Source organism: Magnolia sinica, chromosome 6 (genome assembly GCF_029962835.1).
Source record: "Magnolia sinica isolate HGM2019 chromosome 6, MsV1, whole genome shotgun sequence".
NCBI classification, from domain to species: domain Eukaryota; kingdom Viridiplantae; phylum Streptophyta; class Magnoliopsida; order Magnoliales; family Magnoliaceae; genus Magnolia; species Magnolia sinica.
In genome coordinates, this window is record NC_080578.1 from 10,771,952 (window position 1) to 10,796,153 (window position 24,202).

Consider the following 24,202-nt stretch of genomic DNA (forward strand, 5'->3'; position numbering starts at 1 on the left):
TCTTGTGTCGTTTTTTTTTTTAAAAAAAATTTTTGGACCATTCTCAAGAGAATAGGTAGAGACTGATGTGAAACTCTGAGATGGCTCAACATCTGATGGGCTCCGACTTATGCCTGTTTTGCTGTGAACCATGCATGATACTTCCTGGCAATTTCTATGTACACATGTGGATCACATACTTCATTGTAGGTCTAATATAATGATGCCCATTGCATTATTTGCACTTGTTTACAATCCAGGTGCTATCGGGCTCATCTGGACTCCCTCTACAGCGCTGCAACCTGACGGCTGCAATGCCAAATGCATACTAAGTTTGGACATTTGAAATTGTGGGCCCCTTGGGAGCCTACCTGACAATCATATGTATTGGACAATCTCAACCATCTGCTTTTGTTCATTAAATTTGGACCATTGACAATTCTGTTTGTTACCTTCATTTCATTGTCACTAGTTTGTACGGTTAGGATTGGTTGATCTGTGTGACTTGCAGGCTATGTGCCACCCACAACATGGGCAATCAAGATTGGCTTGTGTGCGGTTGAATGGGTTTTGGCACCCTTGTGAGGTGCAGCTGGCTGGATTTCCATTTTCCGCGGTGGTATTGTTTGGCATGGGCATGTTCTGAGAGATGATCCTATATGCGTGGGACTCTTGGAAGTCCAATCAATAGAGATCCTGACTTTCCATTTTTCTCTTGCAGACATTACATGGGATTATCTGAGCCATTAGTAACTTTTTTTTTTTTTCAAAAAAAAGGTTATGCTTTCTAAACCATGGATGGGATGGTTAGCAATGCCTGGTAAAGATGGTGCTTTAGAACTGCAAGCCATTGTCAAACAGATGCGTATATTGTTGGTTGGACCAATCTTCCGTAGTTATTTCCATAAATGATCCTGACCATCTATTTTATAGGCTATTGATTCAATGGCTAAATTGTTTAATTGGTGTGAAATGTGCCAGCTATTATCGACTGTCCAGATTGATTGATTGGGCTGCCCAAATGTCTCCATACAATTAGGACTACTGCAAATTGTATTGCTGTGGTTTAATCATTTCTCTTTGGCCGAAGAACTCAAGTGTTAGAAAGGTGAGACAGGCATGAAGAAAGGATACTTGAATTGAAGGGTAACTGTTCTTCGGTGGCCCAGCTGATGGCCAAACCAATCTGAGTTTTGTTTACCAAGTGTATCCCATGAGCGGCCCAGATCTCGCCCCTTCATAGCCGCACTCGTACTGTGCAAATATCGAATCCAGGGGACTTCAAGTTTCAATTGCGTATGCAGGTTTTTATTTTCGACAAGTGGACAGTTAAAAATGAAAATGTCCAATGTCTATAGAATCCACCAAAATCAAAGGGTGAATAACACTTTTCTCCTTCTTTCATTTTATTTTTTTTTAAATTTTTTTTTTTACTGGATTTGGATTCCAAATCCGAACTACTCAATATCCATGCTATCAACAACCCTTCCCAGACAGCTAAACATGCCTGAAAAATAGAAATAAATAATAAGCGGTATCAAGCATGGGTAAATTTATATCTTTTGCTTCCAAACCAACAACAACACTCCTTGCCTTGGACAAGCTTTTTAACCTTTCCTCACAAAAGCTTTGACGTGCGATGGTTCCTAACTGCAAGCCATACATGTAACTGATTTAAACAGTCCAAACTATGGCCCACTGCAAATGGGTCATTAGCTCATAAACCACATGGAACTAACTAGTAGCACTATATATGGCAGGTTTAGCCATTAGCCATGGGATGCCCCATTGCGTCCTACCCTCCGCCCCGACTCAGGGAAGGTCTCTGTGGGGCCCGCAGTGATATATGAGTTTTATCCACACCGTTCATCCATTTTTCCATACCATTTTAGTGTATTATGGTAAGAATGAGGAAGATCCAAGGCTTACTTGGGCCACACAGTTGGGATTAAACGCCCACCATTAAAAACTTATTGGCGGCCACAGAAGTTTTGGATCAAGCTAAAAATTGTGTTTTCTCTTCATCCAGGTTTTTTGACCTTATTAACAGGTTGGATGGAAAATAAACATCACGTTGGGCCCTAGGAAGGTTTCAACAGTCGGTGGACACAGTTGCTTCCTGTTGTGCGGTCCATTTGGGCCTTGTATCTGTCTAATGTTTTGGATCAAAGGGTAAAATGATATGGAAAAATGGATGAACGGTGTGGATAAAACCCATACATCACAGTGGGTCCCACAGATCCCCTGTCTACACCCCTTTACATCCTGGCGGTTGCTTCCTTAGCCATGTGCCATGGCAATTAAAAACTGCACTGGCTAGGAGAGGTAGAAAAATAAAGACTTGAGAACTTAGGGCTTTTGTAAGTTGAGCTGGGACAAAAGGGCAAAGATCTAATGGCTAGGATCTTCTGATATGAAGATATTTTAAGTCATCCCTATCAAGACACGTTAAGCACGGTAAAAATTTAAAGTAGCATCAACTGTACAAAATAGGAATATAAAATTGAATAGATTAACCTAAGCCGTTCATCACCCATTCATTACCCCAACGTGCACAAAATCTAAACCGTTACTTACTTATTCATTTTGTAATTCCAAAATTTCTATACTTAGAAAATAATTTAGGAAATATATACATCTGATCAGAGTGGCGCAGCGGAAGCGTGGTGGGCCCATAACCCACAGGTCCCAAGATCGAAACTTGGCTCTGATATTAAAATAAATTTTTCCCTTTTTTCTGCTATTTTTAATTTCTTCCTATGTCTCTGCTTTTTATTCTTTCTGTCTTCCAATCTCTCTGCTTTTTTATTTGTGTTTTCTTCCGATCTCTCTGCTTCTTCTTCTTCTTTTTTTTTCTTTCTCTTTCCGTCTTTTTTTGTGGTTTCTCCCGAACTCTCTACTCTCTTTTTTTTCCTTTTCTTTTTTTCCTTCCAATCTCTCTGTTTTTTTTTTCTTCTTCTTCCAATCTTTCTGGTTAGAAAAAATATCTGAGCGTGGTGAAAATGTCTGAGCATGACCCCTACTTTGTAGAAAAGTGTCTGAGCATGGGCCTACAACGCACAGGTGCGCTGTTACCTTCGTTTCTTTCTTATTCTTCTTTTCTTCTTCCAAACTCTGTAATTAAAATTTAAAATATATTTGATGGAAGACATATAACTCATTAGAGTGACCCAGCGGAAGCCTAGTGGGCCCGTAGCCCACAGGTCTTAGGATTGAACCATGGCTTTGATAGTGGAGTTGGCTCACCTTTTATTTTTTTCCTTTTCCATTTTTTCTATTTTTTTATATTTATTTTCCCTTTTTTTTCTATTATTTTATCTTTTTTGTTTTGTTTTGTTTTGTTTCTCCTTTTTCCCCTGAATGTTAGCTTTTTAACTTTTCTTTTTTTCTTTTTTTTTTGGTTTCCTGAATGTTAATTTTTTATTTTTTATTTTTTATTTTTTTTGCTTTGTTTTGTATCTAGGTTTCAAGAATTTTAATTTTTAATTTTTTGTTTTCCTTTTTTTTTTTCTTCTAAATGTTAATTTCTTCGATGGTCTAGATCTATTAATGGAAAGTCCCACTCCTGCAGTAGCCCTAGTGTGACACTTTATCAACATTTAGAAACAAGGGAAAGAATTGGATTAATCAAGTATGATATTATTCCGTCCCAATGGAAGATACTGGAGGATTCCACGTGGATTTCAAAATACATTACATTCATGGGCCTTAAATTAATGCATGTGTTTGATCGATGTGGTCCATCCACATGAACCCTTTACACATTTCAATGGCATATGTGTACAAGTAACTTGGACGGTTGATTGTAATTCCACCGTCTCAAATGCAGTTTCGCATTGCCATGTCTTTCTTAAAGGAAGAATTTGATTCCAAATGTGTGATTGAGCTATAAAAATACAATGATATTCCAGACATGCAATCCTTCTGCGATAACGGTGTTAATTCTATATAATGCAATTCCATACCATTTAATCTGTGTACCGAATAGGCCCTTAGAAACTATACCGGTGGCATAGGGCTTGTTTGGTTGATTGTAATTTGATAGAATCGATGCAAAGTAAAATACTCAGTTGTGTTTGGATGCCTAAAATTAAAGGACACTGCAATTATATACACACACACTTCAGCAAAAATGATAAATTTTTTAGCCTTGGGTGGGCTATAAAAGTGGGCCCATTTTTGAGAATCTGATCCTTTTTGGCATTTGTATCTCATGATCAATCTTTCGAGAGGATTCTAATTTACATGATTTTGCATCATCTTATTTTATATTGACTCCAATTAGCACTGGTTACCATCAATGAAATGACAGTTTTTACCCATGTGCATTCATTTACCATCAACCAGGTGATCCCTATATGTAATCAAGTCAAATCACCCAAACTATGTACCTCACTTATGATGGGCCACGGGTTCCGGCCATGTGCATGTTGAGTATGCCAAAGCTGAATGTGACTTAATTCGAACCGAACTCCTTTTGACCCCATATATCGAGATAGATCACTTAGGACCGGATCATGTGAATATCGATTATCTATCTAGCCAACGATCGTATTAGATCATGTGATTAGTAAATGAGAGGGTTTACTTTTCAAATGATTTTTTTTTCCTTATATTTTTATCAAAAGTACTTCAATATTCATAGGATTGCAATGTAGTTCGATGATAAACCAATAAAGAAAGAATATATAACAAGACAAAAACTGAAAGTATTTTATTAATGATCTTCCAATAGGACACTCACAATTAACTTGAGGAATGATGATTTGTTTGTTGCATAACATGGGTTAAGCCTCGTAGAAGGACAGTGCAGGACGGTCGTCTATTCGTTGCTCAGTTGAAAATCAAGCTTCATGACGAGAATGACAATTGAGGATTAAACTTCGACAATTTGTTCGTCATTTAATCAAAATCGGGCTTCATAGGAAGATGGCTAGTGGGATGATAGTTTGCTCGATGATTTATTGGGAACCAATTCTATAATAAGACTTTTGTAATTTGACTATATGTGAATCAAACTTCATGGCAAGATGGTCGACAAAATCACTTAGCATGTAGCAGGAAAATCAAATAGCCTTTCTTTCCTAAATGAGCAATCTTCTTTGCGATCCAGCGAGATGCCATGAATGAAGGATGAAGAGATAAACTAAGGATAAAAACTATGACCCATAATATGTGCTAAAGAGTGATGAGGGCTAATTTTTTTTTTTTTATATATATATAAAATAAAAGGATAAGCATCAACAAGGGACAGGTAGATAAATAGCATTGTGCTTAATTTGATTGCATTTGCATGTAGCCTAAAACTTTTCATTATGTGCTCTATTTATAATAGACTTAAAAGGTAGTCACTAAAGAGCAATTTTCAGCATTGTGAGAGATTGGGCTAGTTGGCCGTGTGATCTCATGTGAGTCATACACGTAAGTGTAGCCTCTAACATTCGATTATGTGTATAAAAAATATTAATTCCAATAAGTAATGTGCTTGTGCATGCTATTTTAAGTCATGGAGAATACATTTTCCAGCAAGTTATGTAGTTGTGCACACTCTCCTAGGTCAGTATTCTACTTTTGCTCATTTACAACTTATCATGCATGGATGATCATCTTTTTGCCTTTATTGCTTTACTTGAGAGTTTTTAAAAATAAAAAATAAAATTTTTATGCATTGTCTTTATTGGACTTTTGTATTTAATGCATTGTAATACGGACAAGCCTTTTACTTCTTAGTACGAAGTTTATCTTCAGCACATAAAGTATATTGTTTATACATAGTGCCTTCTGAGTAATCTGATCTAATCATATTAGATCCCCCCATGTCTTTCCGCATTTGGAGAATGTGAAAAAATGTTGAATAGTTACTGTCACACCTCGAAATCCGGCACCTGGATATATTTAACCCCGATTCCATACCCGAAGGTATGACTTATGTTTTATATGTTCACATTTCATAATCCACACATATACTGATAAAATTATTCTTATTCATAAGATATAACCATCTAAAAATTTAAATCAATAAATAGTTATTTAAAGAAAATAAAATATCCATGCCCCGACTATTGAAGATTATCACCCAACTCATGTCTCAAAACATGTCATCACCATACTATCATACTAAATGTTCATTACAACTTATTTAGAAAATGTTAAAGAAATGAAAAATAAATCTAAATATAAAAGCAAATCTCTTTAAGCGCCTCCACGAAATCCTAATCCTGAAATTTTAAAATCCTGATAGGGTAAAGTTACGAAGACCAACGAGTAATCTCAATACAGTTTTTCTAAAAAAACAACATCATATCATTTAAATAAAATGTACAAAAAAAATACAATACATGTTTATGTAAAGCAAATAGATGATGATGTTAATAAACAAGATTCTCTCTTATGACATAATCACCAAGGTCATTTTATCCCAGTTAACCAACACCCACACTAATACAACACATAGCCTAGTAATGCGAACCTTTTGCGTGACATGCTCACTCATTCAAAGACATTCGATGAGGAACTCATTTGTACTTTAGCTGGTCAGACTAATACCTTGCTGAACCTGACAGCATGAACCTTTTATTATCTTAACACACTCACCCACTCAAGGGATATGATAGAAGTGACAAGAGGTATCAATTGGGATTCTGGGACTTTTCACTTGAGAGTCTAAGTTACGCCACTTGTTTACACTTTATGAATTTTTTACCTAGAAGACTTGATTACCTCACCTATTTTCTGACGTTTTTTTATACATGATTTTAATATTTCATGAATAAAATATTTTAAAAAAATCTTCAATGACCGATATTCATCGATCAATCCATAATATGTGATGTACATGATTTATTAAACAAAAAATAAAATTTTCAATCAATGTAAATTGTCCATACATGATTAAGGTTCTACGTAAAAATAAAAATAAACATGCAATGTAATCTATTATATATTGATTAAAATTTTACATAAAAAAATAAACCTACAATATAACTTATTAGATCTAAGAATCTAGAAATTATATATAAACTTGAGATTTTTTACAATAATTTTAACAAAAAAAAAATCTAAATAAAAAAAATATTTTTAAAAAAAAAACAGGATTAACAATAAGCCAATATTAAAGTCAAATTGAGTTATGTTAATTAAAGATAATAAAAAATGACATATTTAAAAGTATAATAAATAATTCAACAAAAAAAAAAAAAAAAAACACTACTACTAATAATAATTGCAACCAAGATGAGCAATTAATTAAAGATAATAAAAAATGACATATTTAAAAATATGATTTTTTTTTTAAAAATACTACTACTGATAATAATTGCAACTAAGATGAGCAATTTCATATATCATATTATTCTTTTATTTTTAACAAATCAAATAGAAATAAATTTTTAGCATCCACACATGAACGAATAATTTAGTAGAAAAAAAACACACACAAGTGAGAGAATAGTTATTTTTTTTCCTTTTATCTTTTTTTTTTCTTCTCTTTCTTTCTCTCTTTCTCTTTCTCTCTCTTTTTCTTTATTTTTTTTATTATTATTTTTATCTTCCTATCTCACCCTACCTATTTCCTTATTTTTCTCTTTCTCTCTCACATGAATAACCAACTCTTTTCTTATCTTTTTTTATTTCTCTCTCTTGCTTTTATAATCTCTTTGATATTTATTCCTTTACGTCTCTCTCATCAGTGGTTTTTTTTTTTCCTCATCTAAAATATGTGCAAGCACATGTTTGGCTTACACTCACGTGTGTTGCATGTGTGCCAAATGTGTGCTATGCGCTGTGCATGTCTATATGGCAATGGATGTAGTGTGTGAGTGTGAGAGTTGTGTGAGTACATGTAATGGGTGTACCGAGCTAAGCAGAGTTCGAACTGGGATTGGCGGCCGGCCGAACCAAGATAAGCTGTACCAAGCTCAACTCAAATCAACTCGTGTCCGGCTCTAACTATGTGATATGTGACCCACTTCTCCATTTTCAATTCCAACTGGTAGGGCCCATGACTAAGCCATCTCAATCGCTTGTGCTCACAACCTAATGAGTCACTCATAATATGCTTGATGCAACATCCTACTTATAACTAAATGAGCACCATGTGAGATACACCGTGGGTCTCATCCACACCAACCATCAACTGCATTGCACCGACTCTATTAAATAATATTCTTGTACATGTTTTACATGGTCCTTGTTACTATGCTAAAGAGGTTTGGTAGTTGAATTCTTGCATTTAATGTATTGTTTTTATCAAACATTTTCATTTAATGCATCATAGTATGGACTCATCTCTTGCTTTTTGGCCCACTTTCATCTTTACCATGTAAATCAGATCTGATTCTATTAGGTCGGGTGTAAAGACAGCGTGGAAAGTCGGAATGGCCAAAAATAAAGAGGATGAACGGTCAATATTCACTGAACAAATAAAGAGGATGAATGGTCAATATTCACTGAAAGATGTTTATTTAATAGTTAAGGGAATGATTTTTTCTTTTTTTAACATATATACTCTCACCATTGCACACTTTTTTTTTTACACACGCACACACACCCGCACACACTCACACCGCAATGGGATTTCACCACCTATGGATACTCGAACCCTTGAATGGGTGTTGAAACTCCCGGGAGTCTACCACACACACTCACACCACGAACGGGCAATTTTGTGGGTTGGCCCACCGTGATGTATACAGGTGTACATTGAGTCGAACTGAGTCAAGTTGTCCTCAGCTCGACTCGGCTTGAACACTGGTTGACCTCAGCTCGAACTCGACTTGAACACTAGCTGACCTCAGCTTGATCCTTGAGCCTAACTGGCCAACTCGCAACAGCTCGGGCCAGCTCGGGTCGAGTTCGCCATTGAGGCATTTTCATAAACACCTGAACTGCAGCTTCAAAATCCCATTGAATATCCATGATTTTGGAACTTTAAAATGAAAAAAAAAAAAAAAAAAGCATCCAGTTAGAGATTTCTTGAAATTATTTTAAGAATAAAAATTTCAAAATTCCAAAAACTTCACCCTTTTTTTTAAAAAAAAACAATAATAACCTAAACCCGATGTCACGCCCCAGACTCGGTAACCGAATTCACAAGGAACCTGATGGCCGGTTCTGGCCGCAATAGCCTCTGTAGTACCCCATTCTCGGCTCCTGAAGTAAGTTCCGATCCTGGGATCCTACAAGGAGGATTTCCATAACAATATAACTATTTCCAATACGAGCATACCCAAGATCATAACAAGTAAATCTGAGAATAAAAAAGGCACTTATCACAAAATCCACTAAGAATTTGAACTTTTACAAGTTTACATGAGGTCCAAAAGGACATACATAAGATAATAGAAGAAAGAAAGGAAGGATGCAATACTGGGTCCTCAAGCTCAGCTCTAATCCAAACTCTGCCACTGCGACACCTGCCTAGGATCTCCTGCACGCATCAATCGTGCATAAGCTTATAGAAGCTTAGAGGGTGGTGTAAGTGTGTGATCATAGTGCACAGAAGAATAATAGGAGATACGGAAGGAGACATGCTCAATGAGAATATCACTAGCCTTACCAAGGCTTATCATGAATATGATGCAATGAGTACTGGACGCCATACCAAGGCAATGCATGAAGGGGCTTACATAACCAATACTAATGCGATGCAGGTAATGCTAGTGCTCATAACCAAACCATATGTCAAGTATATTTCCAATCATAAGGAAATCACCGGGGTCCGTTACACTGCTGGATGACTGCCGCTCTACAGACCCCGCAACCAAACGAGCGTAAGAGACCTCACTACCCGCCGTGGACAACCAATCACCAAGACCGACGGTAGCGGACCCATTCACGAGCCGGTCAGACGCCCAGCAATGCCCTCTTACATCAAGGCTAGTAAGGCCACACCCCTATCCAACCGACTACACGACAGTGGGAGTCGCGGCCTAATAGTATAAGGCCCTCGTGCGCTCATATATTCCACTCGGTCACGGCGTTGGAGCAGATCCTTGGTACCATGGAAGTTTTGGGAATTTCACCCATGGGCATCCTATGCACCCAATATGCTCAAGTAACATTTCCGGTGTCCAAACATGGCCATCCATGATGTATCTATGGAGGCTACAACCCTGATGAAGCAAGGGTGATAATGCTCATATTATGCAATGCCAGATGCATGAATCACACAATCAACTATGCATCAATTCCAAGCATCCAACATGCTCAAGAGGGAATATTACGTCCCTCGAGAAGACAGCATGCAATGCCCAATGGCACAATCATAACCACACACACAGTGTCATCCAAGCATACAATGATGCACATGGGTCATGAAGATGGGTCTAGGCGCATTATGCGGCGATATACAAAGTAAATTACATTCCTCCTATCCAAGAAGGAACCAAGACTAGGTACTTAGACAATATCCATAAGGAATCCCGCCTCTAGTAGGGGCCCATTTACCAGGGTAGCCCATAAGACTAAGCATACAACTACGGGTCTAAGTAATATAGAAATGAGCCTAGCAACTATCTAAGATAAGTATCCAATCACTTTTAAATACAATCGGACCTAGAGGGGTCCATAATGGGGACATTTAACCACCATTCCCCAAAAAGGCATATCTACCATGAACTATATGGATAAAAGCCCAAGGCCTACATTTAAGATAAAAATAAAAGTAACCACATACATATATTCCTCATAATAGGCCATAAAAAGATATAATACCACTTTTAACAACATGGCTCTAAGAGGGAAATTAAGGTCCAAGGCTCAATTCCCAATGGCCATAGAATCCATGCATTAAGTTGGACTTGGTGGGCAGCCGGCATACACAATATACGGCCCAAAAAAATAAGTTCAAGTTTGGATGAGATGGGCCCCACTACATCAGCCCAATAATTAGTAATTTAAGTAGGCAACCGAGGGCCCAATACTATCTTTATCTCAGCCCACAAGTCCATCAAAATGGTGGAAGTCGGCCCAATATATGGTTGGGCCAAGCTGGGACATCCCTGCCCACTCTAGGCTCACTGGATGTCCAAAAATTCTGATCTTAAGATGGGGTCCTCATAAGATCACTAAAAGTGACCCAAAAGAATGCACTGATTAAGCCCAAAGATTATAAGAAAATATAAGCATGTAACATGTTCACAAGTTCTCAATATGGTGGGCCCCACAACCAAATAAAGTTTTAACCATAAAATTATACATCTAAGGCCCTTTGATAAACTTTTGGCCCGTTTGACTTCCTGGGCCTGCTAAGGTCCAGAAATTAGTTGACTATGTGGAAATAATCTCATGAAGGCCAACTATACTCACTGGGGGACCCCACCAGATGGAGAGTGTGTATATATCATGAAAAGATCAAGTGGCCTGCTACTGGATTGTGAGTCCAGCAACAGCCCAAGGTAGAGAGTGCTTCCACAATCAGGCGATCCAAGGCTTAGACGGCCTGGATCAAACATGTGTTAAGGTAGGTTCCACATACATGCACATTGAGCCTTAAATAAATGGCCTAAGGTCTATGGTGGGCCTTTAACCACACATAGAGAAACCTATGGGCTTACCTTAGGATCACCCAGGAGGACATCCAACCTCAACTGGTTTCCAAGAAGTAGCTCACCACTACTCATATAATGTAAGGTCTAAAGCCCAAGCAATGCATGGCCTAATGGGCCATACACCAAGCCCAACTCATAGGCCATATAGTGGGCCTTCAAGTAAGGTTTGGGCCTAACCACAAAGGTCATAATTCCACATATTGTGGTGTGCGTCAGGGGCAGCCCAGTAATTCATTTACATGGGCAAGTTTCACATTTAACACAAGTGAGTTGGGCATCACTTTTGGCCTAAGTACAGGGTCAGTTTAGTAGGCAACCAAGGGCTCGACTTCTTGTGTATTACTACCCCTAAGCCCATCACAATAGATAGGAGAGTATAGGCTCAAGATCAATGGGCCTATCCAAAAGAATCGAGTCCACAAGGCCTACTAGCTAACACAAACATGCATATACTATAACACATAATGGGCCCTAAAGAAATGGCCCAAAATAAAGGTCATCCAATTCATACAATATGGTGGGCTGGAGGGCAGCCCATAAACCTAAGAATATATATAGGCAAGGCCTATACGATAGTGTGGGCCTTACCACATCAGCCCAAAGACTTAGCAAGGCCCTCCACACTATACATTTATGTGGGCCCCAAGTCAGCCCATAATTAAGCATTTCATGAGGGCATCACGGCTAATAAATACACACGGTCAGCCTGTAGACGGCTCGTTGGGCCTGTGAAACAATAAGGTCAGGCCCTACACGATCTTGGGCTCAAGAAATAGGTTTCCAGCCCATTGGGCCTATAAAACTACCTAAAAATCTGGTTAAGGCTAGCCCACAATATCACTACAAATGTGGGCCTTAAGAGGCACTAATTATGCCCAAAAATGTCTAAGGAAACAAGGCAAAGAGTATGTGCAATACTCCCTTAAATCTGGTGGGCCACAATGGTTCCAAAACAATCAACCATGCAGCAAATTTGGGCCCCTTGCTGGAATTCCAGCCCACCCATTTCTTGGGTCTACTGGAGTCAAGAAATTTATTTAATCTAGATGGGTTACTAGCCCATGGTGACCCACACGTATCATAGTGGGTCCCACCGGATGAGAGGGGAATGCACAACACATATTAGAAGTGGGCCATGCCGCTGGAATACAGGCCCAGCAACAACCCAAGGTAGGGGCGTCCCGTGATGCGTAGTCCTACGGCCTGAGTATCTGGCCCAAAACTGACCCAAGTTTGCAAGCCACACCACGATCAGTACAGGGGCCCGATGGCCATGAAAATTTACAATATGGTCCTCCCATAGGTGGACACGAATCCTCAAAATTTTGTGATTTTTGGACGATCAGAAGTATTTTAATTAATTTAAATAAATCAGACCATCAAGAAAATCTGGTGAATCAGGTCACCTGGACGTGGTGAGCCATTCCAGCACTTTTGTCACGATGTACACAGGGCTCCATTAGCCCTATAATTTAGTAGTTAGGTCCCACCATGGGTATATCACCTCTCTTTAAATTTTCATAATTTTAGGATGCTCAGAAGTATTTTAATTAATTTAAGGAATACAATCTGTCTAGGGTGAAATATTGTTAGAATATAATCGTCTTGAATTTTAGCCATCCAATGGGTGGGTTCTGGGCCTCCAAAATTCCTGAAATTTGGACCCAAGGTCCCTCATCAAGCCTAAAACAAGTTGGAATCCAGAAATATGGCCTACCTTCTTAGAAATTATTTTTTTAATATTATTTTTATGGGACTATGCTGCTGGACTGCACAGCAGAAATTTCTGGCAGTCCAGTATGTTGGCCCACCCTTTTGGATGCCCAAATAGGATTCCTTGGCCCTGAAATTTTGTGGATAGGTCCTACTATGGGTGGGACACCTCCTTACAAAAATTTAGGATTTTTGGGATAGTAAAAATATTTTATTTAACTCATGCAATTTATGGACAGCAAGGTCCAGATTTTTATTTTCCTGCTGCAGCAATGCTGCTGTCCCTGACTTTAGCACCCCATTTGAGTGGGCCCAGGTCTATGTAAATTTGGAAAAATACAAGGCCAACCTTCCTATACAAGTATACATTAAGGTGGGGTCCACAAAGGTGGCCCAGCATTTCAAAATCAGGCTGATATTTATGAGTTTCCAGCAAATAGTGTAGCTGGACAGTCCAGAAAAATCTGGACCGTCCACCCTCCTTGGCCCACCCTTTTGGGTGATCAAATAGGGACATTTGAAGCTGAGGTTTAGCATACTTTTAGGTGGGGTCCATACCTCAAAGAGAAGTCTAAGAAATCAGGAAAAAGGAGACCACAAACAAGGCCTACAACCCATACATTACAGCATAAAAAAATTCCAGCAATCTGGACAGCAACATGTTACTGTCTAGATCAGCCCAAAAAAATTAATAAATGGGAAATAAATCATAGATTTCACAAGGTGGGGTCCACCCTGATGTGTCACATAACTCCCAAGCCCAGCACCTCCCCAAGAAAATCCATAAAATCAGGCCCAAAGGCTTTCCAAATCAAGCAGCAAAACTAGGCAGCACAGTTGGGCCTGGGTGTCCAACAACTTGGGCCTGGATGTCCCAAAATTTAAAAATTCTGATTGCATGGCACATCAGGTGGGCCACATAATCATTACATCCAAACCATATAAAGTGGAGAAGAGAGGAATAAAGGAAATCTCATCAAGATGGGGTCCATGGAGAATGGCCCCATCAAGATCACATGCATGCAAGTGATGGCTAAAATAAACCTTATCCAAGGAGTGGTGGACCTTCACCATTGATGTGGTGAGTCCTACACTCTCCATATGAAGCAACAAAAGATCTATGACAATAAGAATCATGCAATTTATCCTACATGCTCACCCACTTGTTGGATCTTCAAGATTCTTCAACCACCATGCTCCTTAAGCTCTAAGGAAGGGGTTCAATGGTGATGATGGATCTTTGTTGGTTATATCTAGGGTAGTATAAGATGATAGAGGGCTGGAACAATTCAGCAATGGAGGACATTTGCAAAGAGGAGAAGAGAGAACTGAAGAAAGACAGAGGCAGATGAGAGAGTTTCTAAGGTTGAAATGATTGCTTTCTTAGAAAAAGATGAATTTTTGAAAAGAGAAATAATCATTGCTCATGGGATAAGGTGGCTCATCATTGCCTAGAGAAGCCAATTTCATCATGGTTTTCTTGAGAAAAGAAGCCATCATTGCTAGCCTAAAGGTGGCTTACATGGGGAATAGTGCACATGGGGAAATGTGCAATCAGGTGGGTCCCACCAAAAATGCAATCAACGGTCCAAATAATGCGCGGCCCATAACTTTTGATGGACATGCCGGATTTACGCATGAGACGCGGCACTGGAACCGCGGCGACGATGCGGTCGCAAAGGCATAGATCTTGGGTCAATCCGAGTTGGGTCTACGTGACCAAACTCGAGGGTGACCGCAATCACTATCCGAAGGTCGCGGTCGCCGAAATTTGACCGGTAGGACCGCGGGACCAAAATACACGAGATGCATACTCACACACACACATGCAAACATGTGAACTCGGGTCAGGGTCCGGATAGAGTATCATCACCTACCGGGTTTCACAAACCCACTAATATTATTCAAGATTGTCAGTGAATGCCTCTTTGTACGCAATATCTCCAAACTAGTTAACAACCCCTGCATTGTCACATCTAGGAAACAAAAATCTCAAGTGAGAGAAATTTGGAAAAAAAAAAATCATAAAAATCACTTTCATTATGAAGGGATTGTATTGTAAAGAGAAAGATGACCTTTCCTCTTTTTCTTATTTCTTTATTTTATTTTATTTTATTTTTATTTTTAATACACACGCACACACCCTCACACACTCACGCCGTAGTGGAATTTCACCACCTGTGGATACTTGAACCCTTGACTGGGTGTTGAAACTCCTGAGAGTCTACCACCCGAGCAAGAGTAAGGATCCGAAAGTTGACCTTTCTTGCCACCAGCCAAACTTTCCTTGCCACGGGCCACATTTCGTTGAGTTATTTTAACAAACAGTTGGTGAGCAACATCAGTGGCAAAGTAACTGAGTCACCGAACTGGTTTGATCCGAGTTCGATTCGAGCTGGATTTGATCTAAGTCGAGTCGAGCTAGGGCTTCTCGAACTCATTTTCAAGCTCTAAAAATCAGCTCAACTCTGCTCGAACTCAGCTTCAAACCGAGTGGAATCGAGCTTTTTCAAGTCGAGCCAGTTAGCAAACCGAGCTAGCTCGGTTCGGGCACACCCAGTATCCGTATATCCACGCCATCCATCCCTTATCTCACATTATTTTAATGATTTGGGTCGCATACTCACGCGGAGTAAGATTTCCCCACCTATGAATACCCGAACCCTTACCGGGTATTGAAACTCCTGAGAGTCTACCACCTATGATTTGGGCATTTAATGCAACCAAAGCTTATCACTTGGTGTGGTCCACTTGAGCCTCGGATCTCCCTTATTTTCGTGCACATACCCTTAAATGATGGGATAAACGGCTTGGACATACAGATGCATCACGGTGGCCCCACCCATAGAACTGTCCGCTTCGTGTTTAGAGAGGTGTCGTCCACTTGAGCCTCGGATCCCCCTTATTTTCGTGCACATACCCTTAAATGATGGGATAAACGGCTTGGACCTACAGATACACCACAGTGGCCCCACACATAGAACTATCCGTTCGTGTTTAGAGAGGCGTAGAACGCAATCAGCTTCCCATTCAAATGGTGCCCGTCTCAAGCTGAGAACGGGCAGAAGCTTTTAGTTGCCACTGTAATGAATGTCTCTTATCTATACTGTCCATCCATTTTTTTTCCTATCAATTTAGGATATTAATCAAAAAATAAGGCAGATTCAAGCTCAAATGGACCACACCACAAGATGCAGCAGTGATAATGATTCTCACGGTTAAAACTTTTCTAGGGCCAACTGGGGTATTTATTTTCCATCCAACTTATTCATAAAGTTACATATACCTGGATGAAGAGAAAACACAAATATCAGCTTCATCCAAAACTTCTGTGGCCCCCAAGAAGTTTTCAACGGTAGGAGTTTAATCCTCATTGTGTAGTTCACTTGAGCCTTGGATCTTCCTCAAAAACAGGATTATACCCTAAAATGATACGGAAAAATGGACGGATGGCGTGGATAAGACCTATACATCACGTTGGCCACTCTAAGCTCCTGCCCGTTCCCAACTCGAGACGGGCGGGGTTGGACGCAATCCATCGCACTCCGCCGGAGTATCAAAGGTTTTCTCTTCTCCCTTCCGAAGCCCTTTTCATTCTCATCAAGACTCACAGAGAAAAGCTCCTCAAGAGGCAAACAAGAACCTCAGCAGCTTTCTATCTGACCGTCCGATCGACCATGTTTCGACAAGCCCCGCGCCTTTTGGCCCGTTCGATGATGGCCCGGTCTCGGCCCTTCTCCGATGTCCCCGCCCAGCCCGCATCTGACTCAGCGTTCGTCGAGGCATGGAAGAAGGTAATCCCGAACATCGACCCTCCCCAGACCCCACTCTCCTTCATGAAGCCGCGACCCACCACGCCCTCATCCATTCCTTCAAAGATCACCGTCAATTTCGTCCTCCCCTACCAATCAGAGCTGTCCGCCAAAGAGGTAAACGGGTCGCACCCATATCTATCCGTTCCTGTTGTTAGATTATCTCCTTTTGAGAATGGATTTAGAAAATGGGGTTCTGATTTGATGATTGAGAATGCCAGTTGTTGGGTTGTTAGGGTTTTCGTGGATGGATTTTTTTACCTCTTGGAAATGTAGATTTTGGTGTGACGACTTTTGGATCTTGATTATATTGTAGTTTTAGTGAATGAAGATTTGATCCCCTTTTGTTGAAGTTTAAAGAATACTTAGTTTTGTAGAGCAAGATGTGGCCGAAGGGTGGGTTTGGGTGCTCGATTGGAGTGAATCGCAATGAACCAATTCAGTAGGGAGGAAAAAGATCATGTGGTGGTGATGGCCTCCCTCAGATTACAACAGGGGATTAGCCTTCAAATCATCGTTGTTATGCATCATTTTCAAGTCCGGCTTGAAACGCATGGAATGCGATTGAGGGATCAGTTGTTGTTGTGAATTAAAATGGCTCCTCTCCCACTTTGGTGATTTTCTCTTTGTTTTGATTGAGCATCCAAACACACCCTAAATCTAATGACTTGTAAACTACAAAGACTTTGTGAGGACTTTTCCAGAGAAATTTATTTCTCCTTTGTACGAGATGTGGTACTGACACCTGCAATGGCCATGTGGTCTATGCAAACAATTCATAGGCATGCCAGGTATAGTATCCCAATTCAAGCAATGGCAATCACAACGTTTTGCTGATAATGTGAATATTTGTGGTCCATTTTGGGTTTATGCTTTGTAGGGATGAAGGAGATGCATCAGTTGAGGAGAGGAAAAATGGTTTTAAATTGGCACACTATTCATGGATCTTCTGTTGGTATTAGTCTGTGTCAATTGCTGACATGCTTATTCTGTTTCCAAACTTCACCTAGAAACATGCCTCCCATACCATTTACTTTCGAAAAAAAGGATTTGGGCTAATCTAAGGCATCTTCTAGTGCTAAGATGATGGCCAGTTTGTGTCATCGACTCATTGCTGATGCGAATGATTGCCTGATTAAATTACCTTCAGTGATCCAGTAGTAGACTAGACACAGAAATGTTCCAAATAGATGGCTATAAATCGCAGATTAGATATTTAATTCAAAGATGTCATTCTAAATGTTTAAACAAATCTGGGTTTGTTGCGGGAACACACACACACACTCTCTCCCAATATAACTAAAATTTTAGAGAAACGAAGATACACTTGGATTTGTTTTGGAAATTCTCTCTTTCAATAAAACTAAAATTTTAGTAGAGAGAAATGGGAATGCACCTGGAAAGGGGCAGTGGGGAGCCAATTAAGGGTGACCCTACTGGCCTCCCATCACTCCCTTTTCGAGAGGGTCAGGAATCTCATTTGTCTAACAGCTACATGCTAGAAGATAAGCCAATTTCCAAGGCTCCAGCACTAACATTTTAGACCATTTGACGGCATTACTCAAGTCACCCTCATCCATCAAGCTTATGGACCAAAAAAAAAAAAGAGGCCGAAATAATGTGTTTTGTAAATTTTGAGTTTCCTCATAATTGGAAAATAAAATAAAAAATTCCCCCTTCCTCTGATTAGTGAAATCCTGTCCCTTACGGTAGAGATTGTTTTCTTGAGCAGTAGAAACTAACAATCTCCTTAGACCATTTATAAAATACAAATCAAACCTATCCAATTGTCCATACTGAATGTCTAGTCAATTTAGTAATCTATTCAAGGTCTGGACCACAGCAAGGGTCCATATTCACGTTATTGGCCATTTGGGCTCGGTCGAAGGCCCTGATGATTATTTTCAACATATCAATGGTTTGACTAAACTACAGGGACCCCAAATCAAGCAGATGGCCTATGTGGCCCACCAGTCCAACCATTCGCCTTTATAAGGCCTTTTACAAAAATTTAAGGCCCCTTTTGGAGGATTTGTACAGATTGTATAAGCCAATAGTTCATATTTTTATTTACTTTAGTTTCCTTGGTTGGATTTAAACTGTTCATTTTAGTATCCTTAGTTGGATTTGAACTGTTCATTTTAGTGTCTTTGTTTAGATACTCTTTAAATGCAAGTTAGGTGAGAATAGGCAATTATTCGCTATTCAATGAAGTAAGCAAGAGAGAAATTTCTATAGACTTCTTTCCAAAATAATCTAGAGAAGATTAGCAGCCTGTATAAAGCTAATATAGGGTCGTACAAATGACGCTATGAATGTTACTTGATTATTTGAATGATCGAATGAAGTTAACTTCTTAAGTTTGCTGTGACTTGATCGTAGCCTAGGAGAGTGATTCTTCTAGAAGCTAGTGGTGCAATGCATCTAGCTCCTTTGGTATACTGCGTAAGTTGTTCTTTTTGATCTGATGCCACATATTTACCTTTCTTCCTTTTGTTTATTCTATTTTCTGCTGCAAGTGAAGAGATCATAAGTCCAACAGAGGGAAGGGTTGAACATAAGTCTCATTGCCACCTACTCTTATCCACAAGGAAGGTGCCATCGAGTTTGAAGACTTGTAGCTAATTAGTCTAGCAGGAAGCGTTTACCGATTTATCGCAGCAAGTCTTGGCTATGTAGATTGCTTGTGGTTGTGCCCCTCATCGTATTCATATTCCAAGGGGCATTTATGCAGGGTCAGCAAATCCCTGGTGGTGCCAATGAATGCATCCACTTAAGAAAGAAATCTCCAGTCCTGGATTGTAAAATCGATATCGAGAAAGGGGTGCTATCCATAAAGGAGGAGGTGGTGGACCAAGGACTCATCCAATTACAGAGCTTCAGCGTTATGGAAAGGGGTGCTATCCATAAAGGAGGAGGTCCTGAAAAGGATAGGAGTTGCTATAGGGAAAGGTGATAGTACTCAATTCTAGTACAACATTTGGGTGGGCGACGCTGCATTGAAAGACGAATTTCCGCACATATTCCGCATCGCCTCTAATCAGTCCATTGTGGTTGCTGAATGTTATTCTATCCTTGGGGGTGAAGTGGTGTGGAATCCAGAATGTAGAAGAAATCTCCATGATCATGAGTTTGAAGAATATGTAGCCCTTCTTAATCGCATCCACAACGTCAAGCCGGATTTGTCTAGTGCGGACAGAGTAGTTTGGAAAATTGACAAATCAAGAGAAGTCTCAGTTAAATCTTTCCATAGGAGCATTGATTGTCAATAGGAGAAGAGACCCAGACTAATCATGTTTGGAAATACAAAGCTCCTCCCAAGATAGTGGGTTTCAGCTGGCTGGCTGGTAAGAAGAAGGTCCTTACAGTTGATAATTTGAGAAAAAAGGGTATGATTATCACTAATGTGTGTCTATGCTCCATGACAAGCGAAGAATTGGTGGACCATCTCTTCATTCACTCTCCCCTTCATGAGTCGGATCTGGCCAAATATCCTATCCCATTTTGATATCCGTTGGTCCTTACCAAATTCGATAGGTAGACTCCTTAAGGCTTGGCATGGCCCAAGATTGGGCAAATAGAGGACCGATTTATGGAGAATGTCCCTCCTCGCTATCTGGTGGACAGTGTGGGAAGAAAGAAATGGAAGATGTTTCGATGGTGTCTCAAATTCTCCGGAATCCATAGCATTTAGAGTGAGGTGGTTTGTAGTCGAGTGGGCTTCTAATGCAGAAAAATTAAAGGGCTATAATCTTCAGTTTATAGGAGTGTAGCAGTCCCGCTACCTCAGTGGTTTAGCTATCTCTGTATTTCTCTTTATCTATTAATATAATTTGTGATCTTTCAAAAAAAAAAATCGATATCAAGAAAGCTTATGATCACATTGATTTCAGTCATCCTTTATGACTGACCTTTTCCTAGACTACTGGAGTAGGCTGATTCTAACGAAATTCGAGCAAGAACTCAAAGGGAAGGATTTCGGATTTTTCTGAACGTCATTCACTAGATCCAATAGGAGTAGCTGGCTTATTCGAAAACGTAGGCTTTTGTATTTTTTGTATTTTTTATTTTTTTTATGCGATTCAAGAGGTTACCAAGCTACCCATCTCATTTACTTATGTAGGTAGAGAAGCTAACGAGATCATCAACATCCTAGCTGCAGAGGGATTAGAGAGATCATCCCCTTGTGTCGGGGACATGTTTTCTTTATCCCAATGGAGTACTTTTCTTAATCGACAAAGCTTCACTTTAGTATAAAATAAAAAGGAAAGAAAAAACTCTATTTTGTACTTTCATATCCATATTTAACTTTTATATTATATTTCATTCTCAATGCATTTTTACCTTCAATTGATTCACAAGCTTTTTGATGTCTAAATGATGGATTTCTAATATCAAGTTCATTTGCTCCCGTATGCCCATTTATTATGCCTTTTTCGATGTCCATGTGGTCCGACATCCAAGTGTTTGGATCAATAGACTCCTCTTCTATATGAAAGAGTCCATATGTATTCATGACAGAGTGCCTGCATAATGTAGTTTATGCGGGATGTTCTTGCAGCTTTCGTATACTTCATCCTTCTCTCAGTCATGCACTTAAGCATACTGTTTCGTCCTTTTGTCCAATTCATGTATTTTTTTCTCATTCATCTTAAAGCTTAATATACATTGGTTGCTCGTTTATGCTGATCCAGCATGTTTACTTCATCCTCCTCCTCCTTCCTCTTCCTCTTCCTCTTCCTCTTCCTCCGCACATTTCATATCATGTTTGGCATGTCGGTGTGTGTAATGGTTTTCTTGATTTTGCCTAGTTGATTACACACATTCTTTATCTTTTATTTTCTGCATTTCCATGTGTTCTCAATGTGGTTTCTATTTTTCTTGCTGCACCAAACACTAAGCCTTGCTGACCGTGATTTGGCAGTTCACCCAACACAGACTAAAGCATCCATTCAACAAAAAACGAATATAAAACACAAAAGAAGTGAAGAAGGGAAAGTAGACTGCTCTAATCTTTTATGTATTTTCAGGTTGACATGGTGATAATACCAGCGACAACTGGGCAGATGGGTGTTTTGCCGGGCCATGTCGCCACCATCGCAGAGCTGAAGCCTGGAATCATGTCAGTCCATGAAGGCAGTGAAGTCACCAAGTACTTCGTAAGCAGTGGATTTGCATTCATCCATGCCAATTCAGTTGCAGATGTAGTGGCTGTTGAGGCTGTCCCGGTCGACCACATCGACCCAAGCCTTGTCCAGAAGGGGCTCGCAGAGTTCACCCAGAAGCTCAGCTCAGCCTCGACCGACTTGGAGAAGGCTGAAGCTCAAATTGGGGTGGATGTTCACAGTGCTCTCAACTCTGCGCTTACAGGGTAACAATCTTTCATCCCACCAGTTTTTTTCTCTTTGGGTTGTTTTTCATCTCTTTCATCAAGAGATTTGAAGACTGTTTGGCTCTCAAGATTGAGATCTATTCAGTTTGTATTTTGGATTGGCTGCCATGAATCTCTTTCTAGTTTTTATGACACTGATTTTGTCAAATGTTGAATAAATTCTTGGAAACAAGACTCTTAGAAACTCTCAGAAAAAGGTTGCTATACATCCTTGGATTTGATTTTCCTTTACTCACTGAATTTTGAAGAAACCAAGTGTATCCAATGAGCGGCCCAGATCTCGCCCCTTCATAGCCGCACACTCACTCGTACTGTGCAAATATCGAATCCAGGGGGCTTCAAGTTTCAATTGCATATGCAGGTTTCCATTTCCAACAAGTGGACCTGGTGATTCTTTGATCCAGACCATTGATCTGTCACTTCCCACCATGGATGGACAATGCCCCAGAAAACCCCCGCAATCCGATATCTTAATATTTGTGTTTGTGAAACAGTTTTCAGTTTGTCCAAAGGACTCTCATGGTTCAATGATCTAGCAATAATTAAGCGTTATTTATTTATTTATTTATTCAACGTTAACCTTTTTCAGCCGTCTTTTTTTTCTCATAGCAATTTTCTATTCTTAGCCGTCTTTTTTTTTATACCAAAAAACGGCTGGAATTATGTCCGAATGAAAATTGTTGGTGTGGATTCCATCTACGGTGGACTCCATAATAGCAATGGCTTGGATGAATGAACCATGGGTCATTTATACAAAATGAATACGCTAATGGTACTGACAACATTTGGCTGAGCAAAAAAGCTGATATGTAAATGTCCCTGCATAGAATGTGCAGTTTACCCATCACGCGCACACGTCGCAATCTGGTCTGATGATTGTAACTCCCCTTCTGGTGGCCCACCACTTGAACAGGCTATATAACGAAACGGGAGTCTGATAAGCGGCTGGCAGAGGAATGATTATATCAGCGGTCTAAATTCAGCTGAATCGTCCCTGGGATTGGAACGAGGACACCGCTACTAGTGGTGCCGTACCATATTTCTTGACAAAATACCATTTGGGGAGGACACCTTACCGTTAAGATCGCATGCACACGCAAAAAAAAAAAGAAGAAAAAAACGGTTGAGCATCAGGTGGGCTACACCGTTGGAATCAATGGACAACCGTAGCTCTGACTTAACATACAGGTGGCCCACTTCGTGAATTGATCAGCTTGAATTTCAAGAACGGTGATGATATTAGTTGTGCGGGCTGTTGTTTGATGGCAAGGATGTCCTACACGAGGGTCATGTTAGCAGGAAAGATGTTTTTTTTTCTTTTTTTGAAAGGTATTGTATGTACGGGATTAATTCGGGCGCGGCTTCCCACCGTGAAGTATGTGCCTTACATCGATCCTAAAAATGAAGCAGATCCACGCCACAGGAAACAGTGGTAGTTGTCCATTAAAAACTTCTTGTGGGCCACAAAAGTTTTGGATCCGGATGATATTTGTGTGGTCCCTTCATCCTAGTCTTTTTGACCTTGTTAACGGGTTGGATGGAAATAAACATTCCGATAGGCTCCAAGAAGTTTTTAATGGTGGGTATTCAATCACCTCTGTTTCCTATGGTGTGGTCCACCTAAATTTTCGATCTTCTTCAATTTTTTTCCATATAATTCACTAAAATAAGATTTCAAAACGGATGGATGGCGTGGATTCAAGGAACATACTTAAAGGTGGGCCCCACAGCATGGGATCCACCGAAGGCGCTCCCTA

At 39.8% G+C, this 24,202-nt stretch overlaps 1 protein-coding gene, 1 long non-coding RNA gene and 1 other non-coding gene across 3 annotated transcripts; all 3 read left to right on the top strand.

The window, feature by feature from the left end:
* Positions 1-35: 35 nt before the first annotated feature.
* Positions 36-738, top strand: LOC131249865 (uncharacterized). Its single transcript, XR_009172877.1, has 2 exons — positions 36-363; positions 491-738. It is a non-coding gene; the product is annotated as an uncharacterized LOC131249865 (long non-coding RNA).
* Positions 739-2,620: 1,882 nt separating this feature from the next.
* Positions 2,621-2,692, top strand: TRNAM-CAU (transfer RNA methionine (anticodon CAU)). The gene has a single exon. It is a non-coding gene; the product is annotated as a tRNA-Met (tRNA).
* A 14,058-nt stretch (positions 2,693-16,750) lies between these two features.
* On the top strand, positions 16,751-22,676 carry LOC131248251 (ATP synthase subunit delta', mitochondrial-like). Its single transcript, XM_058248439.1, has 2 exons — positions 16,751-17,170; positions 22,084-22,676. Exons 1-2 carry the CDS (start codon positions 16,919-16,921, stop codon positions 22,426-22,428), a joined length of 597 nt encoding a protein of 198 aa, XP_058104422.1. The 5' UTR covers positions 16,751-16,918; the 3' UTR covers positions 22,429-22,676.
* The last annotated feature ends 1,526 nt before the right edge of the window (positions 22,677-24,202 follow it).

Bases quoted from the DNA above. Each gene is read 5' to 3' on its own strand.
- LOC131248251 (XM_058248439.1), top strand. From the start codon at position 16,919: ATGTTTCGACAAGCCCCGCGCCTTTTGGCCCGTTCGATGATGGCCCGG. The intron at 17,171-22,083 runs GTAAACGGGTCG...ATGTATTTTCAG, and splicing joins CAGAGCTGTCCGCCAAAGAG to GTTGACATGGTGATAATACC.